The following is a 22475-nucleotide window of genomic DNA, read 5'->3' on the forward strand; positions in this document are numbered from 1 at the left end:
TGCAATTCAATTTAAGTAAATGGATAATGTCAATATCACATCCAGAACTACAAAGACTGCTGAAAAATTTTTGCAAATATCCATTTTTAAAAGGCACCAAAGTTCAATGTCTTCTGTGTGTTACAGTAATTTCATGGAGTTTCATGGAGATCTGGAAGCTAATGAGATTTTGTCCTGCTAGTTCTTCAAAATTTTACATTGTCAAAACAGGTCACTATTCCAAATATTCTCCTCTGATCGTCTGACAAATATGATTTAGTTTAAATACATGAAGACTCTAGACAAATGTGAATATTTACTACAATATGAATAGGTTTTAAATATCTGTTTAAAGCTGAAATGCATCACCTTTTCATTTTAAAACCCTGTAGAACTAAACAGATTAAGAACTAATATTATGAGCTAAAAGAACAAGAACATTCTTATTGTTCAGTCTTGTTATATCATCTCTATTATGTCATCATTTTCACAGGAAATTAGTATAAAGTTACATTAAAAGGGGGATTCTGGTTTTTTAAATGACACATGAACTCGATAGATTTAAATCACTGGAAAATGTGTGGTTTTAGCTCCAAGCTCTATCACTCTGTGATTCTGATACATCCTGTGAAACTCTCTGTTGAATAAGCCACTATGATGTATTTCAGTGGAAATGTTTCTTCAGTAACATGGAGCTATCTTGGAACACATTGTTTTGTTCTGAGTTTTTTTCTCAAATTAATTTTTCCCCTCCAAGGACAGCTTCACAGACTTTATTCACAAAAAAAAAACCCCAAAAAAACCCAACCCAGAAATGCCTGAATCAGTTTCTTAAAGTCAATATAACCTACTGAAAAAATTAAACTCATCTCCTATGAAGAGCCCACAGCCAAAAACACCACACACAGGAAAGTATTTTCTCTCCATACCCATGCACATAGTCTGATCTTGGGATGCCTTGAAGCCATTGTGACATATGCACTGGTAGCTTCCCTGCACGTCCACGCACAAGCCATGACTGCAAACGTTAGGAATTTCCAGACATTCATTGCGATCTATAACAAAAACATAAAACAGATGGTGCACGCTATTGACCTCCATTATATCCTCATCTTACACAAATAATGTTTTTACAATCCGTTGTTGTGATTAAAACCAGATTCAACATTATCTGTAAGTAAATCTGAATCATAACAGAACTTCATTTTACAGGATGTGCTTGCCTACACACCTTGAGGATAAAACTACTGTCAGGATTTGGCTGATGCCTAGAAAATGTCCTTTAAAAACATCACTCTGTCTTTTTCTTTCCTTTTACTGAGAAATGTGGCTATAAAGCAAAACAGCAGAATGCACAAGGTAACATAAAATAAAGGATGCTGAGAGAAGCACTTGCATCATTGCTGAGATAAAAACAGGAGAGAAAAGTCATCTGATTTCTTACCAATGCAGGCACCATTGGGTGACAGCTTAAAGCCAGCAGCACATTCACAGCGGTAGCTCCCAGGGCTGTTGATACAGTCAGCATTTCTCTGGCACAGGTTGTCCCCATTGCTGCACTCATCAATATCTGAAAAACCAAGTGTTCAGGCAACAGAAACCACTCCTGCCATAGATTTCACTGTATTGTCTGTCTCTCTGTGCAAAAGGAAACCTCAGTCCTCCACAAAGCTTGAGCAGCCTGACCTCCAGCCCTGTGTGCTGGGAATGCACACAAAAAGCAAAATTAGCACCATTCACCCATGTCACCTTTTGGATGAAAGAGGATCCCACAAATCCAACTTACCACGCATCAAAGTCACTATGGAAATCTGCAATGTCTGCCTAAAGAAATTTTTCTATTAATAAAAACTTCCTCTTTGCCTTTGAGCTGAAAAAGTAAGTGGCACAGTTTACAACTTTTTAGGTTGCACATGTCAGCACAAAATCCTTGAACAAATGACAAAACTCCTATTAACTTTACAACACACAAAACTTTATCAGCTTCTATGAGTATCTCTGCCTCTAAAACTGTACCAGAAGAGACACAAGTTGGAAAAAAAAATCCAAGACACTTATTTTGAGAAGTTCTAAGAACAAAAATGAAATTTTCTCCCTAAAATAAAACAAAAGCATTGACTACCTATTTAGGGGCTTTACAGAACACAGTTACAAATTTCATTAGGTGCATGTGCATCCATAATAAAGACAAGCACTTAAACTGATTTACAACCTTGAGCCCTACAAAAGCTCAAGGTCTGTCTCGTAGATTTTGAAAACCACGTGGATTGAATGTTCCCTTTCCCTTTAGGATAATTTTAAGGGGGCTAAGGAGAAAATAACCAAATTTCAAATCACCTTCACAGACCAGGAGCAGGTCATTGTAACTGAATCCAGTGGGGCACTCACAGCGGAAGCTGCCAATCTGATTGATGCAAACTCCATTGGCACAGATTCCTGGGATTTCCTTGCATTCATCAATGTCTGAAAGGCAGAGGAGCTACTTTTAAGTGCAGTTCATCATGTCTCTACACACTGCAAGGATTCTCATTTTCACTGTGCTTAAAACTGAGTTGAGATGTTCCTTTTAATCTACAGAAATACACACAGGTTACAAAACCACACACATACCCATTATGACAGAAAATGGCACATGAAGTTCAGGAAGTGATCAAAACAAGAGCTACACCAAATACTGGCCAAGATGCAAAACTCACAAATGTGCAGAGAAGCCCCACAGTATTTCTGAAAGCAAAGCTTTTTAACATACTGATTGAAACTCAAAATCATGAACTCGAATGGTGGCAGGTGAGCAAAATACCACAATAAAATGTAGGAGTTAAAAATAAAAGGAAATATCTTACATGAAAATTGGTTGCAATTCGTGACACCACTGTAACTCCAAAAAGAAATGTAACAGCTTTATTATAGGAAATGCTTATTTTGGTTAACATTATGCAGGCTCAAAAACATTATGCAAAACAAAAATTAGACTGGTGAAACTTACCAACAGCTTTTCCAGTATGGATGTCAAAAGTGAAGCCAGGAATATTTCCACATAGGCTCTTGAATTCAACTAGAGCAAAATATAGAGCAACGTATTTTCAGGGAATGTATAAATCTCCCAAGAATTACTTGCAGTCTTCTCAGCTACTCCAGAGCTGTTTTAAGCCAAATCCACTCAGGAGAGCAATTGCCTCTTCTATAGCTTGTATTGAAAATTCAGACTGCCAATAAGTTAATGCAAATTGAAATAGTAACATATTTTCCTCAAATCTTAGCAGACTTTGGCATGTGAGTAAATGTCTGATTTGAGAATGAAGTAATTCAGTCAGGTTTTGGTTTGTTTGTTTGGTTGGTTTGTTTTTTAAATAGACCTCCTTAAGGTTTATTCCTGTTTTCTAAGCATCTGTAGTGAGAATCTACAGCAGCATTTTCAAATATGAGAAATAAATATAATTTACCAATACCTATGCTTCTTTCACAATACTATCTATTTTATTTTCTGTGGAATTACTGCAGATCAGCTCCTCTGAACTGTTCTGCATAATGGAGACTGTGCTTTAAACAGAGATGCTCCATAAGCCCCCCATTTTTTAATATGCTCCTTTTATATCCTCTTTTTGCACTTGGAGAGTGGGAAATGCTTGGTGTGTAAAATGAAGTAACCTACAGTTTTCTAGGAAAGGTGTTTGAAGTTGAGTGGGTTTGCAACATTTAGAGAAAAGTTTCTAGAATGGATTCTATAAATTATTGCAGATGAGGTTTTAGTGGCGGAACAGTGCTCTCCAGACAAAAGGTTATTACACATTTACAGTAATAATTTCTTATCTAGATAGAAATATAAAAACTGAGAGGCCTACAACTATAAGCATGTCAAAACTGCATAATACTACCAGAGGAATTTGGACCTGTTTGAGGGAAATGAAGCAATTCCAGTATGAAGACACAACCAGCTTGAATGAACAGTTTGCAGACAATAACCATGCAGCCACTATTCAGCACCATTTTAGATCATATCAGCATTCAAATTATCCAGAAAAAGTATGTTTCAATATTCAGTTTCCAAACTACTGCCACGGAAGCATTTCAAGGTGTGTGGCAGGTTATTTCTACGTTCAGGGCATTAGGTTAAAGTGAAATATTCTTCAAAAAAGTGAGTAACATTTACAAAAACTTCTGATTGACATAAAATTCAAAGAGTTTGTGGAAGTTTAATATCTGGAGACTTCCAGGAGTGCTTGGTCCACAGGAAACCTCTTTACCCAACAGAAGGAAGAGTATGAAGCCTGCCTGTGATGTGTCTCTAAACTTGAAATGCTGACAAATTATTCTAGCACCAAAAAATGAAAAACAAAGAGCTCCTTCTGTATTCTTACAAGTAATGCTCTTTAATCTGGAGCAGTTATAGTCTTCACTGGCTGTAGTTTGAGTTTCTAATCATCTACATTTTAATGGCAGCTCCTCAGCAGCTCCTGACTCTGCAAAGTTTAACTACCATTATAAATTGAATAATTCTTGCCTCCTTTACACCAAACATCTCCATTTTTACCAAATTTAGTTAATCACTGCTCACAATGATATTTGGCAAAATCTTTTTCCCACATTCGGACATACTTAGTAATTTCTCTAAGCCAAGCAGGATCCAGTGTATCTGAACATCAGCATTTTCTACTTTCTTCTGTCCCACTCTTAATGGCTGCTTAATGTTCACCAGATTATTCTTGCAGTATAGGGCACAGGGCTACAGAGCTGTGTACCACAGTGCTTTACCATCCAGCAGTGTACTGCTCCTTCATAGACACATCTTTTAATACATGTTACTATAAAAATTTAATACACTAATATATTTTACATATTACTTATGGGTAAGATTTGAGGCTTAGCAACTTAGCTGTTTTCTGCAAGGAGATTTATGCCATTTACTGCTATTAGTAAGCCTGTCAGTACATATACCAGACAAAAACAGAGCCCTGTGCTTACTACCCTGTCCCTCTAGGACACCAGGATCACCTGTGTGATCACCTACTTCCATGATAAAACACATCAGGTCTAGGAGGATGAGGAAGAGGCTCCAAGGATTGCAGGACCTCTTTTGTTCTATTATGCTACCTCCATGTTTCACGAATTTCACTGAAGGGAAATTCACTTTTTCCCCCCAGTCTTTACTGTGTAGAGAAAGAGTATATAATTAGGTAAGGATCATATGAAAATGTCTCTATACAAATTGCCAAAATATCCACATAAAAACGTGCCAGAGATTTACCTTCTGGAAGCTTGGTTTTGCATAATATTTAAAAATATTTCAAAACTCCATATACTTATAACTATACTAATTTCCCGGACAAAAAGATCTGTCATATAACAGGAAAAAAACTGATATCAGGCACTCCTGAAATTACCAAACCATGGAAGAATTCTGTACATTCTTTGTTACCTTGTTAACAATGAAGCAGCTTTCTACACTTCTTCCAGTAAAAAACCAAACAAAAAAGGACTATTATTTATGGTTAAAGTCTGTATGCTAATAGTTATGATCTGCATAATGTGTAAAAGCAAACAAAACAGTCCTTACTACTTAAATTCATCAAACAGAGACTGAATGCTAAAAAGAAACAGAGAAAAAAGGAAGAAAGAGCTCTGTTCACCACGGAAAAACAGGCAAATGCATGGGCATGTGAAGTTCACTTACAATCCTCATCAGGACAGAATAATGCTCTTAATGAGCCACTGGGCTCAGTCTGGTGACGTGGTTAAGGTCATTGTACCCCAACCTCTGTCTGTGATAAGCAGCCCTCACCCAGATTGCAGAACAACTGATTATAGAACATAAATGCAGCTATTCAACCATTTCCACTTGGAAGCTGTGTTTGATCCCCCACATAATCCCTTTTCATGGTGAAAAAGGTTCAACCGTGCCTGCAAAAACAGTAAAGTCATTTAGAAAAGCTAACAAGGCAACATGGAAATATTTAAGGAAATATTTAAATCCCATAACTGCTTGCACAATACCAAGCAATTTTGGTTTTAACAAATCATTAAAAGCTGCAGGAGTTTTTGAGAATTTGATTGTCAGAAATCTAAAATGAGAATTCTTTCTTCTACCAAGAACATTAATTGCATGAATCCCTGCTAGCAGTCTGCTATACTCTTCTCATCATGTTGTCACCAGGATGACAATTTAATGACATTTAGATAAATGACTACGGGAAAGAATTTCATGAGTTCTCTTTGGTAGCAAACATGTATCTCCCCTCTCAAGCTTATTTAAATTTCCCATTCCTGGCTGCTAGGAGCATTCCTTCATTCTCCCTCCTCCTATTTAAGGAAAAGGCAGTTTTCTCTTCTTTTCAGTCCTATTTTCTTTCTCTTTACTGTGAGGGAAAATCTTTCTTAAATTATCTGTTTTTTACCTCAAATCACCAGGATAAACCACTTGGAATGGAAGTAATACATTATTTACATTGAAATAATAAATGATATTAAAATCACAGCACCAGAGGCATAGATTAAGTGATACTAAACCAGTAAACCTGGGGCAAGTACATTAAACAACAAACTGTGTTCATACAAAACAGGCACATGATTTTTTTAGCTTTATCTAAGCCTCTTTTCTCTTTTTTTTTTTAATGTAAAGAATTTATCAGTGGATGTCAGGTTTCTCTCCAAGCTGGTGATTCTCCCACCAATGACTTTCCTGAGTACAGCTTTCAGGGATGTCGTGTTCCAGGAAATCAGTTCCATAAAGACTGACTGAAAATGAACTGTCCCTTTATTATTTTCACCTTCACTTACAGAAGAGAATTTTTTACTTCCCATTGCAATGCCATACTTACTGGGCAATTTTTGCAAGTTCAGTCACCTTCAACAGAGGAAATGTAAAAGCAACCAAACAGATCATGAATCAAATCTGAGCCACAGCTGAAAAATCTAGAAAGCCTTCCTATACTCAGTATGAAATCCAATCCTGATGTTCTGTCAGACTAGGACTACCAGGATAAATGGGTTTCCAACTATCAAGAACTAAATTACACTCTCCTAAATTAATTATCCTGGAGGACAGACTAGACAGGAGGTACCTCTAGTCAGTCAGTATCTTCAACACCAGTATTACTGCTCAGTAAAAATTCTTTTGGGAAGAAATGTTAACTTTAGTTAATAGGTCAAAGCAGCAGATAAGCAAAGAAAGTAGCAAAATGGGGTGACCACAGAAGGCTTTACCTGTTCCTGGAGTTGGACATGGCTCACAAGGTTTGTTCCAGGCTTTCCCAATATTGTATGTGCAGCAGCACATCCTTTTGGTCACATTGAAGGGCAGTTCATTCTCACAGGAGGTTCCATTATAGCTTCTGTAGCAAAAGCTTTTCCTCATGTCTGGATGTGAGAAAACAAGCATTTATGAAATAAATAAGATTATGATAATTATGATATTATGTAAATATCAACCCCCTACCAAACCAGATAAGATTCATTAACTCTGTTTTCTGAATGCAACATAAACACAGGCATTTAAAAATAATTTAAGGATTGATGTAATCCACAGTCTTTGTTTTAGACTTGTGTGACGTATTTTCTGTTTTCATTTCAAGACACAAGGGGCAAAAAGAAAAACTCCTAAGAAACCATAAACACAGTGCAGATACTCATGAGATCCATTTGTATGGTAAATCCCACCATTTGGAATTGATCAGCTAAAATAAACCAGTGAACAGTGAGCCCTGTTAGGGAGTAAGAGCCCCTAAATGCTGCAGGCCAATCACAGGGATCTCTTTTCTGACAACATGACACCAGCTGGGAGCTAAAAAAAGTCAAAATAAACACAAAGCACGGGGTCTGGCCTTCAAACAGTCTGATAATCTTGCAGTTCTGGTAAAGATGACATTTTGCATACCCATGCAGTTGTGTCCTCCGTTCACCTGCATATATTCAGGTGGGCAAATGCAGGTGTAGTTCCCCAAGGTGTTGTAGCAGGTGCCAGGACCACAGACACCAGGGTGTGCAACACACTCATCAATATCTAGAAAACAAGAAAAAACACTCCAGGTAACGAGGGAGAAGAGGTCCAAGGCCAAGAAAACATTTCTGAGAAATACAACCACAATAAAACCGTTCTAAGATAATAAAAAACCTTCCTTTAAAGAATAGCTTGAAAAATACAGCTCTGATTTTAACCTCTAAGTTTAGCCTTAGTCCTTTTAAGAGCGAGATAACACACTGAATAAACTAAAAGTTCTTGTACTAGCCACTGAAATAGGAGCAAATCAACTTCATAAGAGACATTCATATCTTCTTCTCACAGCAGGGTTAGTAATTTTTTAGTTTTAGAGTTAATTTACAATTTGGTTGTAACAGTTACGAAAAATCTCAAACACAGAAGGAAAACCAGTATGAACTTTACTTCATATTGAGTAAATTAAACTGCTACTCTCACACCCAAAATGCAGAGAGCATCATAAAACTTACTGGGTGAGAAGCCAGAAATCATTAATAACCCCTTAGTTTGCTGTATGCACGTGGCTGAGTTCTAATACCTATAATAAATATTAATATATCCAAGTGTTCCATTTCAAGCTTTGCACTAATTGTATCACTGGTGCCAAAGATAATGATTTTAGGGAAGACTCCAGGAAAGGGTGGGGTGTACCATGGACACTTATGGATTTAAGGCTAGAAAGTAGTAGTTTTCCTAACAACTGCACGGTGACAGAGAAAGAGAGTTTAAAGGACCCAACCTTCACAGATTCTTGTCTCTTCACTGAGGTAGTAACCTTTTGGGCATTCACACTGGAAGCTGCCAAAAGTGTTGATGCAATTTCCACCTTGGCAGAGACCTGGCAGCTCCTGACATTCATCAATGTCTGAAAACAGAGGGAAAAAAAAAATCACCATATTTTCATTCTGCAATGAAAAGAAAGAAGAGAATTTAAGTACTACCCTGAAATTTTGCCAACTAGTAGCTTTGAACTGTCATGTGTGGTTTTTTTTTTGCTTCTAAATTGCTCTCCAGGAATGCATGGATAAGATGCTCATTCTCTTCCATTCAAACAGCCCTTAAGGAGCAGTTTCAGCTTGTTAAGCCCAATGTTCCACTGGTGTTTACAGGATTTTGGCATCTAATTCCTCACTTCTACCCATTTATTGGAACCAGAGCTGCTTTGCCTGATGAATATTTCCTGACATTTGCACTTTCTGCTGATGAGCTGTAATTTTCATAAATGACTTATCCTTCAGGGCCCAATTTTGAAATCCAGTTAAAGTAAGGAAGCACACAAAAGGTATGCACCAGATTGTTTTCCTACTGAAATGGTTGGGCTTCTTCAATATTCTTTTGCTGTGTGTCTTTTTCATGTTGTTTCCCAATTCACATTAACAGTTGTTTTAGCTTTGCACTAAACATAGTGATTTTTGAAAAATGCAGTTCCTCTTCAAAGATGACCCCTTTTTTACTGTTATTATTACTATCAATATCAATCATCACAGTCATTTATGAGAAACTCACCTTCTAAAATAATAGTGATGGGATTTGGTCTGAATCCTTCTCCCCCTGGACAGAGAGTATTGTATTCAGCTAAAGTAAAATATAACAAGAGACATGTCAGTATCATAAAAAATAAAATTATGACAACAGAATCGTAAAATATCACTTGTGTTTTTAATGGCTGTTCTTCCCTACAGTCATTTGGTTTCTACTTTTTTAAGCTATTCCCAGTAAATAAAACATGTGCTTTAGATTAACAGAAAACCAATGTAAGATGAGGAGTTAGGCTTTCTTTTATTACCATAATTCAGACAATTCTTGAGGCAGGCGCAATATTGATTTTTCCATACTGTGTCCTTATAGAGGCACATATTTTCTGTTTTGATTAGTTCTTTAATATGAAATGTCAGTATGCCACTGATAAAGGTAAGTGTCAAACTTGGAATTCCAATTGGTATGTAAAGAACAACATAATTTACATTTGTGTTGCATTATTCATTAAAGACCTCCAAAGCTCTACAAAGCTGATAACTATCATTAAGTAATAGTTTTGAAAGTACTCAAGAGCAACTTAGACATAAATAACAACAGCTATCAACACTCTTCTTTGGAGAATAATGAAGCCCTCCAAATTAAAGCCCTGATTTGAGTTCTAAGCATAATTGATTTATTTCCCTACCAGCTTAAAGCTGCTGAGCAAAAATGCCCAGCAGATATATGCACCCTATTTCATTGTTATCTGCAAAATTCTTAATTTTTTTTTCTAATGGGAGAAAAGTAAGAGCAAAATAAAATGCCCAAAACTAACTTAAGTATCACCTGGTCTGGTGGGAAGAGCCTCCTAAAGGTAGCACTGACTTATTAGTGTGAGAACAGGCACCAAGTCAGTCACAGAAGACTGAAGGTCAGGTCTGTGATGCTCAGGTCCACACCTCTGCACCCTCTGACAGTGACAGGGAAATTTGACTCGAATGACCAATGTACAGCAACACAGTAAAAGACTGTAAACTCCTTTTCCATCCCTTCTGAAATAAGGCAGCACCAGGAGAACATGAGAACATTTCCTTACTGCTGTTGACAGGTGGACAGGTCTCACAGGGGTTCCCCCAAGCCTTTCCCAGAGAGCAGCAGCACGAGGAACGAGTGACTCCAACCCCAATCTCAGTGTTGCAGGACAGGCCCCCATCCCCTCTTGGTCCAAACTTCAGGTAGCAGCTGCCCACACGGTTATCTACGTAAAAAACACATGAGGTTACACCATGATCCAGGCAAAGAACTGCAGGCATTCATCTGTAGTTTCACATCTAGAAGGAGGGATTCAGGTAATACTGTGCTCTTGAAGTCATTGGTATTTCAAGAACATTGATAGTTACTGATGTTGAGAGAGAAAACACTAAAAAATTATGTAACAGGATATGCAGAATTGTGGAATCATTATTTTTCTATCCTATTTGCATAAAAGCAGTGATTTTAAAAGCGATATTTCAGGAAGCTTTTTACTTACCCACACAACCCACTCCAGTAGGATTCAGCTGGAAGTCTGGAGGGCAATTACACTCGTATCTTCCAGGAGTGTTTACACAAAGACCATTAACACAATTAATGGGATCAGCACATTCATCAATATCTAAAATAGGAAAATCACATTTATAAATCTGTTCAATGGACAAAAAAGAATAATTTTACCTTCAAAGACAACAAATTGTTGTTTGAATTTCACTGGCATTTGAAACTTTCTAAGACAACAAATTGCTGTCTTAGAAAGTTTCAAATGCAAGCAAAATTTAGCTGAAACTGAAGGAAAGTTTTACAAATAAGTCCACAAGTGACTATAAATAAACCTTGTTCATCTGCATATTTAAGAAGCCACCCTTTTTGCTGAAGTATTTCTGAAAAGCAATGATTTACCTGTGCAATTTCCTCCAGTTCGATCCAGTTCATAGCCATCATCACAGATACAACGAAACATTCCTGGGACATTATTGCAGGTGCCAAACACACAAATATTCTGGAAGGAGCACTCATCCATGTCTGAAGGAATGTATTAAAACCAGAAAGTTACATAGCTTTACCACATTATTGTTATTATTATTGCTGTTGTTGTTACTATGTGTCGTATCACCATAAAAGCAAAAGGAGACACATGCAAAATATTTTAAAAATTAACATTTTTGAGTTTGTGTAGAATACTACATAAAATTTCTATTTGAGAATTTGTATTTGTAAAGAAAGTGTAATGAGAATAAAGAGAGTGTGTAGGCATCAGTCCTATCTTCTTGGAGGAAAATAGGAATATAGGAATTATAATCTACGATTTTCTCAAGCCCTCGTTGAAATAGTTATGTAGTAACTACACACAGATGAGCCAAAATGCACCTAAAGGACTGCCTGCATGCTCATCTAAATTGAAGATGAAATCAAGTTGAAAGAAACTGACAGAAAATTGGATGATTTTGTCAGCTGCAGCGTAGAAAGGAGATGAACACTGACACCACGGACTGCAAAGCTATGGCTTTAGGCACAAACTGTAAAAGACTTCTGAGCTGAAAGCAAGTAGGATAGGAGTGGGAAAAAAACCCCTCCATGTACTGTCAGACAGCAGGACTTTTTAAGCTGCCAGAATAAAGCAGCTGTGGAAAAGGCAAATGCTGTCCTGGCACGTATTAGTGAATTATTTTTAGCACAGACAGGAAAGTGGAAAGCATTAATATCATTTTACAAAGCACAGCCAAATCTTAATTTGAAATTCTAAGTAGAGTGCTCTGTCGATGAACTAATATTGCACAAGAAGTGCAAAAGGGGTATTAAAATTATTACAGTAATAAAATACCTACTTTTAACCTGTCTGGATTACCTCAGCCAGAGGCTGAGAAGTGATAAAATGCCTCTTTATAGTAACATATGAGAAAAATTAAATTCTGAGGGCCATTTGAGAGACACGTTTTTCAGGGAAAATGAATGGTTAACATCTAAAAGTCCTGAGTCAATTTCATCTGGAAAATAAAATTTCTAAATACCCTGGAGTACAGCCATGGAATTACCTCCAAATCAGGTCATTGAGAAGATAACATACCGACATCTCAAGAGACTTCTGAAGAAAGTGGATTAATAATTTTATTACCATTATTTCACTAAATCAAGACTGGATTTTGCCTCTAGATTGTAAAAATCAGCAAAGGACTCATCTTACCATAGTACAGATTAATACAGGAACTTCAAAATGACAGAAATAAAAGCTAATTTCTTTTAAGCACCCAGATATTTTAGTTCTCCAACAGCACAATTTAATCAATGGAATGCTTTCGGATCTCTGCTGTAATCACAGTAACAGATTAAGCATTTCTCCAAAATCCTTCAATTGTTGGACCCAAATCCTTTGACACACTGACCCAAAATTTAGAATTACGTTGTTTTTCAAAACATTGGTTGGCTGGAATAGATTGGATCTATTAGGGGATTTTTATTAGACCATTGGCACCACTGTAATACAAATGAGCTGCACCAAGAAATTCAGTAAGGATGACTGACAATACTTGATAATGATTAACAAATCTGACTGTGGCACAGGTAATTCCTCAGAAGCACCTGAATAATTCTGAAGTCTGATTCATACATGTACACTTGAGTGTTGGAACATGCCACGCTCTGGACTGAATCTTAGGGATGAAATTTTTAAACCTGTTTATTGTATCTCACCAAGAATTTTAATTTCCAAAGATGTTATGTGGTCTTCACCATTAAATATGAAATAAGTTAAAAGCTTAAATGTTTTGATTTACTATACAGTCATATTAACAATAACAACAAAAGGTAAAAGAACACAATAGGGAATAGAAGCTGAACTGGTCTAGAAAGATAACAGAGGACTTTCCACACACTATCCAACAGTGACAAAAAGGAATTAAAAAAAAAATTACAAAATAGCTGAGGCAAACCTCTGCTCTGGGATTTATGGGTGAAAGCCAGGAAAACATCACAAAAAAGATCAAAGAAACCTTCCAACATAATTCACACTGAAGAAATTCCTTGTATGCGAAACATGTGGTGCTTTCTCTGCTTCCAGGCTGAGGTCCTGTTGGTTGCTCTTTGCTTTAGAGCAGCCAACCCAAACTCAGAGAACAGAGCTGAGGCAGCAGCAGCAGCTCACCTTGGCAGGACTTGCTGTCAGAGGCAGGGGTGAACCCCATCTCACACTCGCAGCGGAAGGTGCCGGGGGCGTTCAGGCACTGCCCGTTTTCACACAGGTCCACGTTCTCTGCACACTCATCAACATCTGTGGAAGACAGGAAAAGATCTCTCAAACTACAGGTTTCACCAGCAGAAATACACATAAATATATCCTGGTGCTCAAAATAACAGCGCTGTTGAGCATTGAAGGTATAAAACAGAACACTTATATCCCGAAGTAAACTGAAAGGAAAAAAAAAGCAGAAAAGCAAACACAGTTTCCAAAGTTATTCCTTTCACCTTGCCACGATTCCTTATTCCTTGTTTTTCATTAACAGATGAAAATTATTTTAATAATGCAAGCTTATAAGATTCAGTTTTGAATAATCTTGATGAACAAGTTAAATACCTTGCTTAAAAAGTCAAAATTTTGCCTCTTGGTGAATATATTGCTATGCTATTTTGACAGAAAAGATGTTCAAAAGGCAAATTTTCCTAAATAACACATAGAAAATGATTATCATATTCATTTTAGAAAATATTCTTTGAGGGTGAGGGACATTACAAGCACTGCTTGCACACCAGAAATTCTCCTAGTATGCCCCAAAAGAGCCATAAAGAAAGAGAATGACAGGGGAGGGCATTCACCATTGCAGTCATCATAAGAAGTGGTAATTTTGTCAGGTATGGTTATGACTGTCTAAAAAACATTTTATATGCTTTCTTCATTTTATTAGTCCATAATTACATCTGAATTTTTGAGAAACCCAGAAGCTCAATATTGGGATAAAACCTTGTGCTCATGAACCAAAAACTTGAAATACAAAACCAAATCATACTTGAAGGTCTTTATCCTCAAATAAAAAACTACACTACTAATCAGAAACCTTGTTTCTAAGCTTTAAATTAATTTTTGTTTGTAATTAGCCAGATAGCCAATAATGAATGCATTCACAGTTGTTTTCTAGGTATTTTACTATCATTAGGATGCAATTCTTCAGACCTTTAAATATGCTGACCAAATACAGGATGTATTAAAAGTTGAGAGCAGAGATAATGTTGTATCTCCACCCTGTAAGGGATAAAGACCAGACTAACCCAAGACACAGTTATTAATACTTAATAAAAAATCTTTATACTTGATATAATATCAGTGTCAGTTTATTTTGAGTCACTTGCTGTGTGAATAACAATGTCCATTTTCACCCACAAATTTAAATGCAGAGATCACGGGCAATGTTTTTTAACTACAGTTTTTCTTTTTAAAAAGTCCTATTTAATGATCACATCCTGTTCTAATAAGAGTGATGGGAAAATAGATGATGCCAGAGGAACTGTAATAGAGCTGGCATTTGGTGTTCTTGACTAGAGGCACTGCTGCAAGCAGGACATGCATGCTCAAAATAATTAGCATGAAGATGAGGAGGAGGAAGAAGCAGCAGACAGGAGGAACTTCCCCCAAAAAATGGACCCAGTGGGTCCAACTGGAACACAAATCAAAAGAACAATCAGGTGCCTCTGACACCATTTCTTATGCAGACAGGAAGCATCCCGATCTTAAATTTTCACATTTATTGTCTTGCACTGTGGGCTTAGGTCTAATTCACAAGGGTTCCATGCAAGAGAAGAACAACCAGGGACAAGTCATGTGTCACAAAACCCCTTACCAGAGCAGGTAAAGCCATCTCCAGTGAATCCCTCTGCACAGGCACAGTGGTAGGAGCCCGGGCTGTTCACACACTGGGCGTTGGCGCTGCACCGCTGGGTCCCATTGGCACATTCATCAAGATCTGCACATTGGGGTCAAAAAGTGCAGGCAGCAGCACAGCAATTAGTAAACTGGCTGGTAATTAACTGCCAAGGTAACCAGCACCACTGCAAACTTGATTTATGTCTCCATAAATACACATATTTAGTATCAGATGATACAGGGTTAATCTACAGTGACTCCATTTTAATACGTCTTCCTTTAAATTACAGCGGATGGGACTGGGCAAAATATTTCTGAGCAACAGATGGAATTCAGATGGCTCATTACTTGCATGTTAATGGCCTGTTAATGAGCCTAAAGTCAAAATTAGTTAAAAAAAAAAAAAAAAGAAACAGAACCAAAGAAATGTTGTGAGGTAAAAATTTGCCACTTATATAGGAAGTCTCCTCAAGTAATAGATGAAAGTGAAAGGCAAGTTATTCACTTGGATGTTAATATGTATGAAAAAAAAAAAAAAAGAAATGAGAAATCCCAAAATATGGTAAGTTTTTTAGCACATTGCATCAATAAAGCCTTATCTTCCATAGATCCCAAAATGTTTTGAAAACGAAAAGCAAGTATTACAATCTTTTACCCACCAAAGTGAAACATGAAGGCAACAGGGCATACACAACTACAGCAGCCCAGCAAATGCAGATACAGGTTTCCCACCCCTCCAGTCCCAATCTGGTTTATATCAGGGTCTATAAATCAGACAATTTACAAAAAAATGTTTGAAGGACTGGAAATATCTGACTGACAGGAAACAGTAAAACTAAATCTATTTAATTTCTGGGTTTGTTTTTTCTTTTGCACATTCTAGTAGCAGTTGTATATAAACTTTGAATATATATATAAACTAGAATACGTAGTTAATTCAGTAAGATGTTACAGCATTAAGTTTCTGAGACAGTAAATCTTTGTTTTTTCCTCAGAAACCCAAATCTGTGAAACATAAGAATCTTTCATACCCATCTATCCACAGGCTACAGCAGACAGAAGAATAATTCTTTGTTTCCAATGGACTAATCACATAGTCATATTACATGCTTTCAGAAAAAAGGAAAAAAAAGAGTGGGGACAGAGAGAAAAAAAAGCATTGTTCTCCATGTACTTACCAATACACTTAATGCCATTTCCAACCCAACCTTCTCTGCAACTGCATTTAAAACTTCCTGGCACATTGACACACGAGGCATGCACGTCACAGTTGTGAGCTGCAATGTCACACTCATTCACATCTACAAGCACAAAACCAACTATCAGTATTTACATCAGAATATCCAAAATTCTGCTCCTTTCACATATTTGCACAGTGAGAGTTTGCAGCCCTTTAAAAAACAAATGTTTAAGAACTCAGAATAATTTAAGCAAGCTATTTTGTATTCTGTATTAGTAAAGAGGAGTGACAACTGCATTTTATTTTTGCTCTTTGTTTGCAAACATGACAATCAGTCCACTTTCCTACAACTGCTTTTCAGCATGAAATTAACACTCTTTTCCAGAAATATGAAATATGCTGATCTTTTTATGTCTAAAACTGGGATGAGGTCTTTGGGTGCAGAGCCACCTTTCAGACATAAAAATAATTATACACACATGGCTGTAGTAGTTATACAACAGATTCCTAAAGACAAAATTGCAGGAGAAATTCTGTCAGCTTCTTTTGGATGAGCCTGGATTCTTGAGAGCATGCAGAAGAAAAGGTACTGCTTAAATATCACAGAATTTGTAGAGTGATTATGAGTGACTATAGAACTTTAAAAAATGTTGGCAAAGGTTGAAGGATTTTTTAACTTTTTCTTTTCCCCCATCTTGTTCCTTCCTTAGACCACACAGCTATTTCCTGCAGCTTGAGTTGAGATGAGTTCATCCTCCAGGTACATGTGACAAATGAGCACTGATAAGAACTTCCAACACAACTGCAGCCTTGCCACCCCAAGACCTGTTCTGTAACAGGGGTGTTCACACAACCTGTGCTGCCAAAATCTTTAAAATCAGTTTGCAACGGGCCTCCAGCACTGATCCTGGTGAAGGAACACTCCCTTTAAAACTCTGGCACATGCTAGCAGACGTGAAACACTCATATATATATAAATATATACAGATACCAACCTCTCTCTTGAGTGTGAACACTTGTGCATTTATTTTACCTGGAAGCCAACCAAAGTATGTAACACATTCACTGGAAATCTGTTTTACCTGTGCACCCTGTAGTTCCTTTCTTGACTGAATATCCAACTTGACAGTGACAAATGAAGGAGCCTTTGGTGTTTTCACATTCCCCAAACATACAGATGTTGGAATTCAAATCACATTCATTCACATCTGTAGGTGATTATAAATTAATTATTAGTTGGACATTACTGTCATTTTGAAACACTTTATTTCAGGTGAAAATACCTATTATATGAGGTTGTAATATATTTCAGCTGTTCCACTCTGTAAATTCCCTAAAACAAGTAAGGACAAATGTGTAATCCAAATACCATTGTTTTGTGGTAAAACAAATACCATTTGTTTTCACCCTTTTTTTTTTTGAATGCTAATGAAATGAATATGAAGCAAATTTTTCTTACAAGAATCACTTAAAATCATTTTCTTAAAACATATCGGCAATCATAATAATTTTCCTCCAATGAACAATTTCTGAAGTGCCCCCTTCTGAGCCCCTCATCTGATCCCTTCTCAGTATACATGTTCCATTACAGTGAAATCACACCAATGTTTTTTAACTATGGGATCTGCTCCATTGTTAAGGACTTACCAAAAGACTTACAGATTATTTTATTTAATAATGTACATGATTTCAATATTCACTTTCAAGGACGCAATAGAAAGAACATCCTGAAACAAAAGCTGCAGAATTTTCAAGACTTACACTAAATTTGGTGCACACAGCTACTTACCAACACAAGCTTTCATGTCTACAGAAACCATAAATCCATCATAACAAAGACAGCGATATTCCCCTGGGATATTGGTACACTGCCCACCATCACAGATATCTGGATTGTTTTCACATTCATCAATATCTGAGGGAGGGAAAAAAAAATGCAGATAATTCCATCACGCTGGCATGGATGGGCTGAAAGATACACTTTCAGCCACCTTGATTTTGGCTGAAAGATAATGATGCTGGAGCTTTTCAGGTGTAAAATCCTACCTGCACATGTCCTGACATCTGGCATCAGAGCATAGCCATCACTGCAGCTGCACTCATAGCTGCCTTCTGAGTTAGTGCATTGGGTGTCACAGCCTCCATTCATTATCATACACTCATCAATATCTGGGGAAGCAAGATTGGTAGCAGTAAGTCTACTTCTTCAAGAAAAATATCACATTCCCATCAGATTTTACATAAAGAAGTTAATCAGTGGCTTCATTCTGAATTTTTATTCTCATTCTACAGTCTCGGATTTACATTTGGTTTGTTTTTCCCTTTTTCAACTGCTTTTCATCTGTGGGAGCAATCTGCTAAGTTAAATGTTGGTTTTGCTCCTGTGTATTGCTAGGGGTGTGTAAAAAAGCTCAAGAAACAAAGTATGGAAAGGAAAAAAAGGGAAATTCTGAGAAACTTGAAAGCTTGAAATGTGGCCCAAATTTGCAATTAAAAAAAAAACCAAAAAACAGAACCATAACAAGCAAATAGAAAACCCTCTCAGTATTGCTGTTCTCCTTTGCAAGGAGCTGATGTGCTGGCAACTAGGTAATTCAGTATTATTATAGTGAAGGATTACAGAGATGCATATGATAAGGAGAAAAAAGTGAAAGATAGACCATCAATGCACAGAGATTTTCTTGCTTGATCAAGAAATCTAGGTGTATTTTCTGGTTGTTAGCTCAAACCTCTGATTTTAATGGAACAGTACAGGAAGTATCATTTCAAAGTATTCTGCAGAGTTCACTACAGCAACCATATTTTTGTATCTTCTTTATATTCCTTTATACTTTTGCATTCCCACAAAAGCTCATGATAAGCCTCAAAGCACATGAGAAAACAGCCCTGCTGATTTTCAGAAGGAAGGTGTGAAGTTAAACAAAAGCAAGGACAGATGGAACTGCAGCTGAAGCACAAAATCCCAGGTGCAGGTGCACAACACTTGCCTGTGCACCCCTGTCTGTCAGGAGTGGGCTGGTACCCAGAGTCACAGAAGCACTGGTACGTCCCAACCATGTTGACACACTTGCCGTTTCTGCAGAGACTGTCACTCAAGGAGCACTCGTTTACATCTGGGGAAGAATCGTTCAGATCAGTTGCAGTTCAGGATATTCAACAGCTTTAACAGCTCAGGTTCCAGGGAGAATGAGAGGTAATAGTGCAAACTGGTGGCTTTCAGGTTTATTCAATTTCTTTCTTGTTCTTGGCACGCTCCAGTGCAAGGAATGGAGTTCTGCACACTATGTTTAAGCTAGTGTCCAAAGATTTGTCTTCTCTGACTCTGGTCTGAGAGAATTAATTACAGAGTCTGCTGTGGGCATTAATTACCAAGTCTGCTGTTTTCCATAAAGCAAATAAGCCAAAGAGATAATATGCTTCTTTTTTGACTTTTTCTTTCTTTTTTTTTTTTTCTTCATAATTTTGGTGGATTATGTGCTAAAAGGAGAGATGCATTTTAACACTGGACAACACCTTTTTGTGACTGATTAAAGTTGCTCCCATGAGTTGTACAGTCCTTTCAGTTGCTATATAACCCCTAAGAGACCCAGTAAAACACTCCTCTTTGGAGTCAACAACTGAAGATTTTAGAGGCTTCTAATTTTTTATTTGAAGATATAATTTTTGATATAAAGAAGGAGCATTAATTTGTTTAAGAGATTCCTGGGACTCCACCTTCGCCTGGGACTGACCATTTCTCAAACTGAAGATTATTTTCCTGTGATGAAACTCACCCAAGCATTCCTCCTGTGATGGTGACAGCTCATGCCCCAGAGGACAGTCACAGTGAAAGCTCCCCTCAGTGTTCACACAGGTGCCACCTCTGCACAGCAGAGGGTTGCGTTCACACTCATCTATATCTGCAAAGAAACCACCATGTGCAGATGTAGAATGGGCACGTATAAGGGGCAACAAAGAGAAAAGCAATTCCCAGTGTCTACAAGTGACAAAAGAAAAGGATTGTTTCATGGTGTTGCTCCTCTACTCCTGCTGCACAACAGAGCAAACCAAAAACTATATATCAATTATTAACTCTAAAGATGGGTATTTTTTTCTCTCAAGAAAACCAGAAATTCATCATTTAACATTAGATATTCAAGAAAACATGTGACACAAGCAAAGGCAGCAAATTTTTGGATATTGCCCTTTAGAACAATGTACTAATGTGGTGTATATGTATTTTCAAATTTCTTAAGGCAGTCAGACACCTGTTCACATACGCACTGAAATGCCTGTCTGTGGATGCAGTTATAGTGGATGTTTGTGTATCAATTTTGCCTAAAAGGCTCCTAAGTTTGGTAACTCCTGTGTATGCCATGGTGTGGCTGGGAAATATTCTGGCTACAGCTCATAAAGGCAAACTGAATATTTGACTCAGAAAACTGATAAAACCAGCTACCACTACAGGTGTGGACAGAGAGAAATACAAACAAAAGATGTTCAAGGTGGAGGATGCACTCACACCTCTGGACTCCCAGGAAAGTCTAGAAGCATCACAATTTGCAGGAAAACAAGAAAAGGTAACAGAAGCCTAAGTCAAGATATTATAAGGGTGGCTAGACACCTTTTGGTGTCTCCAGACCTATTCTTACAACTTTAAACAGATTAAAGAGATGTAATTTTTTTCAGGAAATGATGTGAGAATTTCTTGAGTCCTAGAAGAAGCAATGAAAAGGGATTGACACTGCTTTTGAAACTCCAGCTTTCTATTCCTAGCTTTACCAAATATTTGGGAGCCCCATCAGCAGTTTTTAAATGACTTGTGGGAAGAGCTGCTGCCATCCTATAATACCTGTACAGAATAAGTGTCTCTTAAGGGTATAAGTAATTAGCATAAATTACAAGCAAGGCTATATACTTAATTCAGTTTTCTGTCTCTATAAACTGCATATCTAACTCATTTGCTCATGAAATCACAATAATGACACATCTGAAGTGCTCAGCTCAGATAACAGCCAGGCTTTGCACAGCAAATGGAAACTCCAGGGCATCCTGGCAACACTTACCCATGCAGTTCTTCATCATCATAAATCCACTTTCATAGCCATCAAAGCACTCACACTCAAAGCTGCCAGGAGTGTTGACACAAGTACCACTTCCACACAAGTCTGGGGAGATCCTGCACTCATCAATGTCTGTTTCATAGCAGGGGAGAGGTTAAAAAAAATCAAACTGGGTTTAAGGTTATCCTGCTTTTCACAGAAAAAAAAAGTCACTGTAAATCAAGTCTACAGAAACCATACACAGTATGCAAATCAACAGAGAAAAAAATAATTACTTATAGAAACATCTGATTATGTGAGACAGTTCATAGAAGATTTGTAAGGCTGAGTGTTCAGAGCACTCAGGCCATAGTAAACTACGTAACAAGTTTGCTTCTATTAAGTGTAATTTAAGGTTAGATTCCTAAGGAAATAACTAAGTTTAAGTTATTCCAAGATATCTTTCTTATAGAGATATCAAGTGACTCCATGACTACAATGCCATCAATTATAATTTGATTATTATGAAGATATTTATCCAGTAATAGCATTTTAGGTTTACATATACCCTTTCTATTAGGAATTAGCTCCTATCAAAGCTAAATTTACAGTTCACTGGTTGTCTTGTTAGTTAAGTTTGAATGAAACCTACTGAAAAAAGCAATAGCAGAAAAGATAGAAGAGCTCTTTCTAAATCACATTGGTAGTTATTCAGAAATCTAAAGGGGAATTTTAATGTGGATACGATCCAGTGAAACAGGTAAGTGGTGCAGGAGAGGCCTTTGTGTCACTGCACATGAACAGGTTTCTGCTCAATGATGACACCCAGTCCTCACAGATGTGTGGAGGTGTCAGACCCCCATGGAGGATCTGTCACATTACTGAGTATCTGTGCTCCTACAAACTTTACAAACAATTTCTTGCTGATTTAAAACTAGCAAAAAAGTAATCTATTTCAGGAAACCTGTTTCTCTACAGCTG

The 22475-nt window shown here is 37.2% G+C and overlaps 1 protein-coding gene across 1 annotated transcript in view; it reads right to left on the bottom strand.

The window, feature by feature from the left end:
* FBN2 (fibrillin 2) overlaps positions 1 to 22475 on the bottom strand; it is a 117955-nt gene that overhangs the window by 22617 nt on the left and 72863 nt on the right. Inside the window, exons 26-45 of the mRNA XM_038124921.1 lie at positions 21519 to 21647; positions 20247 to 20372; positions 19461 to 19586; positions 18520 to 18642; positions 18263 to 18388; positions 17556 to 17681; positions 16472 to 16594; positions 15271 to 15393; positions 13584 to 13709; positions 11345 to 11467; positions 10941 to 11063; positions 10506 to 10667; positions 9458 to 9526; positions 8691 to 8816; positions 7850 to 7975; positions 7180 to 7332; positions 2966 to 3034; positions 2317 to 2442; positions 1424 to 1549; positions 909 to 1034 (exon numbers count right to left, since the gene is read on the bottom strand). Of these exons, the coding sequence (XP_037980849.1) occupies positions 909 to 1034; positions 1424 to 1549; positions 2317 to 2442; positions 2966 to 3034; positions 7180 to 7332; positions 7850 to 7975; positions 8691 to 8816; positions 9458 to 9526; positions 10506 to 10667; positions 10941 to 11063; positions 11345 to 11467; positions 13584 to 13709; positions 15271 to 15393; positions 16472 to 16594; positions 17556 to 17681; positions 18263 to 18388; positions 18520 to 18642; positions 19461 to 19586; positions 20247 to 20372; positions 21519 to 21647 (2457 nt within the window). The remainder of the gene's footprint in view (positions 1 to 908; positions 1035 to 1423; positions 1550 to 2316; positions 2443 to 2965; positions 3035 to 7179; positions 7333 to 7849; positions 7976 to 8690; positions 8817 to 9457; positions 9527 to 10505; positions 10668 to 10940; positions 11064 to 11344; positions 11468 to 13583; positions 13710 to 15270; positions 15394 to 16471; positions 16595 to 17555; positions 17682 to 18262; positions 18389 to 18519; positions 18643 to 19460; positions 19587 to 20246; positions 20373 to 21518; positions 21648 to 22475) is intronic.

This window comes from Motacilla alba, chromosome Z, assembly GCF_015832195.1.
Source record: "Motacilla alba alba isolate MOTALB_02 chromosome Z, Motacilla_alba_V1.0_pri, whole genome shotgun sequence".
NCBI classification, from domain to species: Eukaryota; Metazoa; Chordata; class Aves; order Passeriformes; family Motacillidae; genus Motacilla; species Motacilla alba.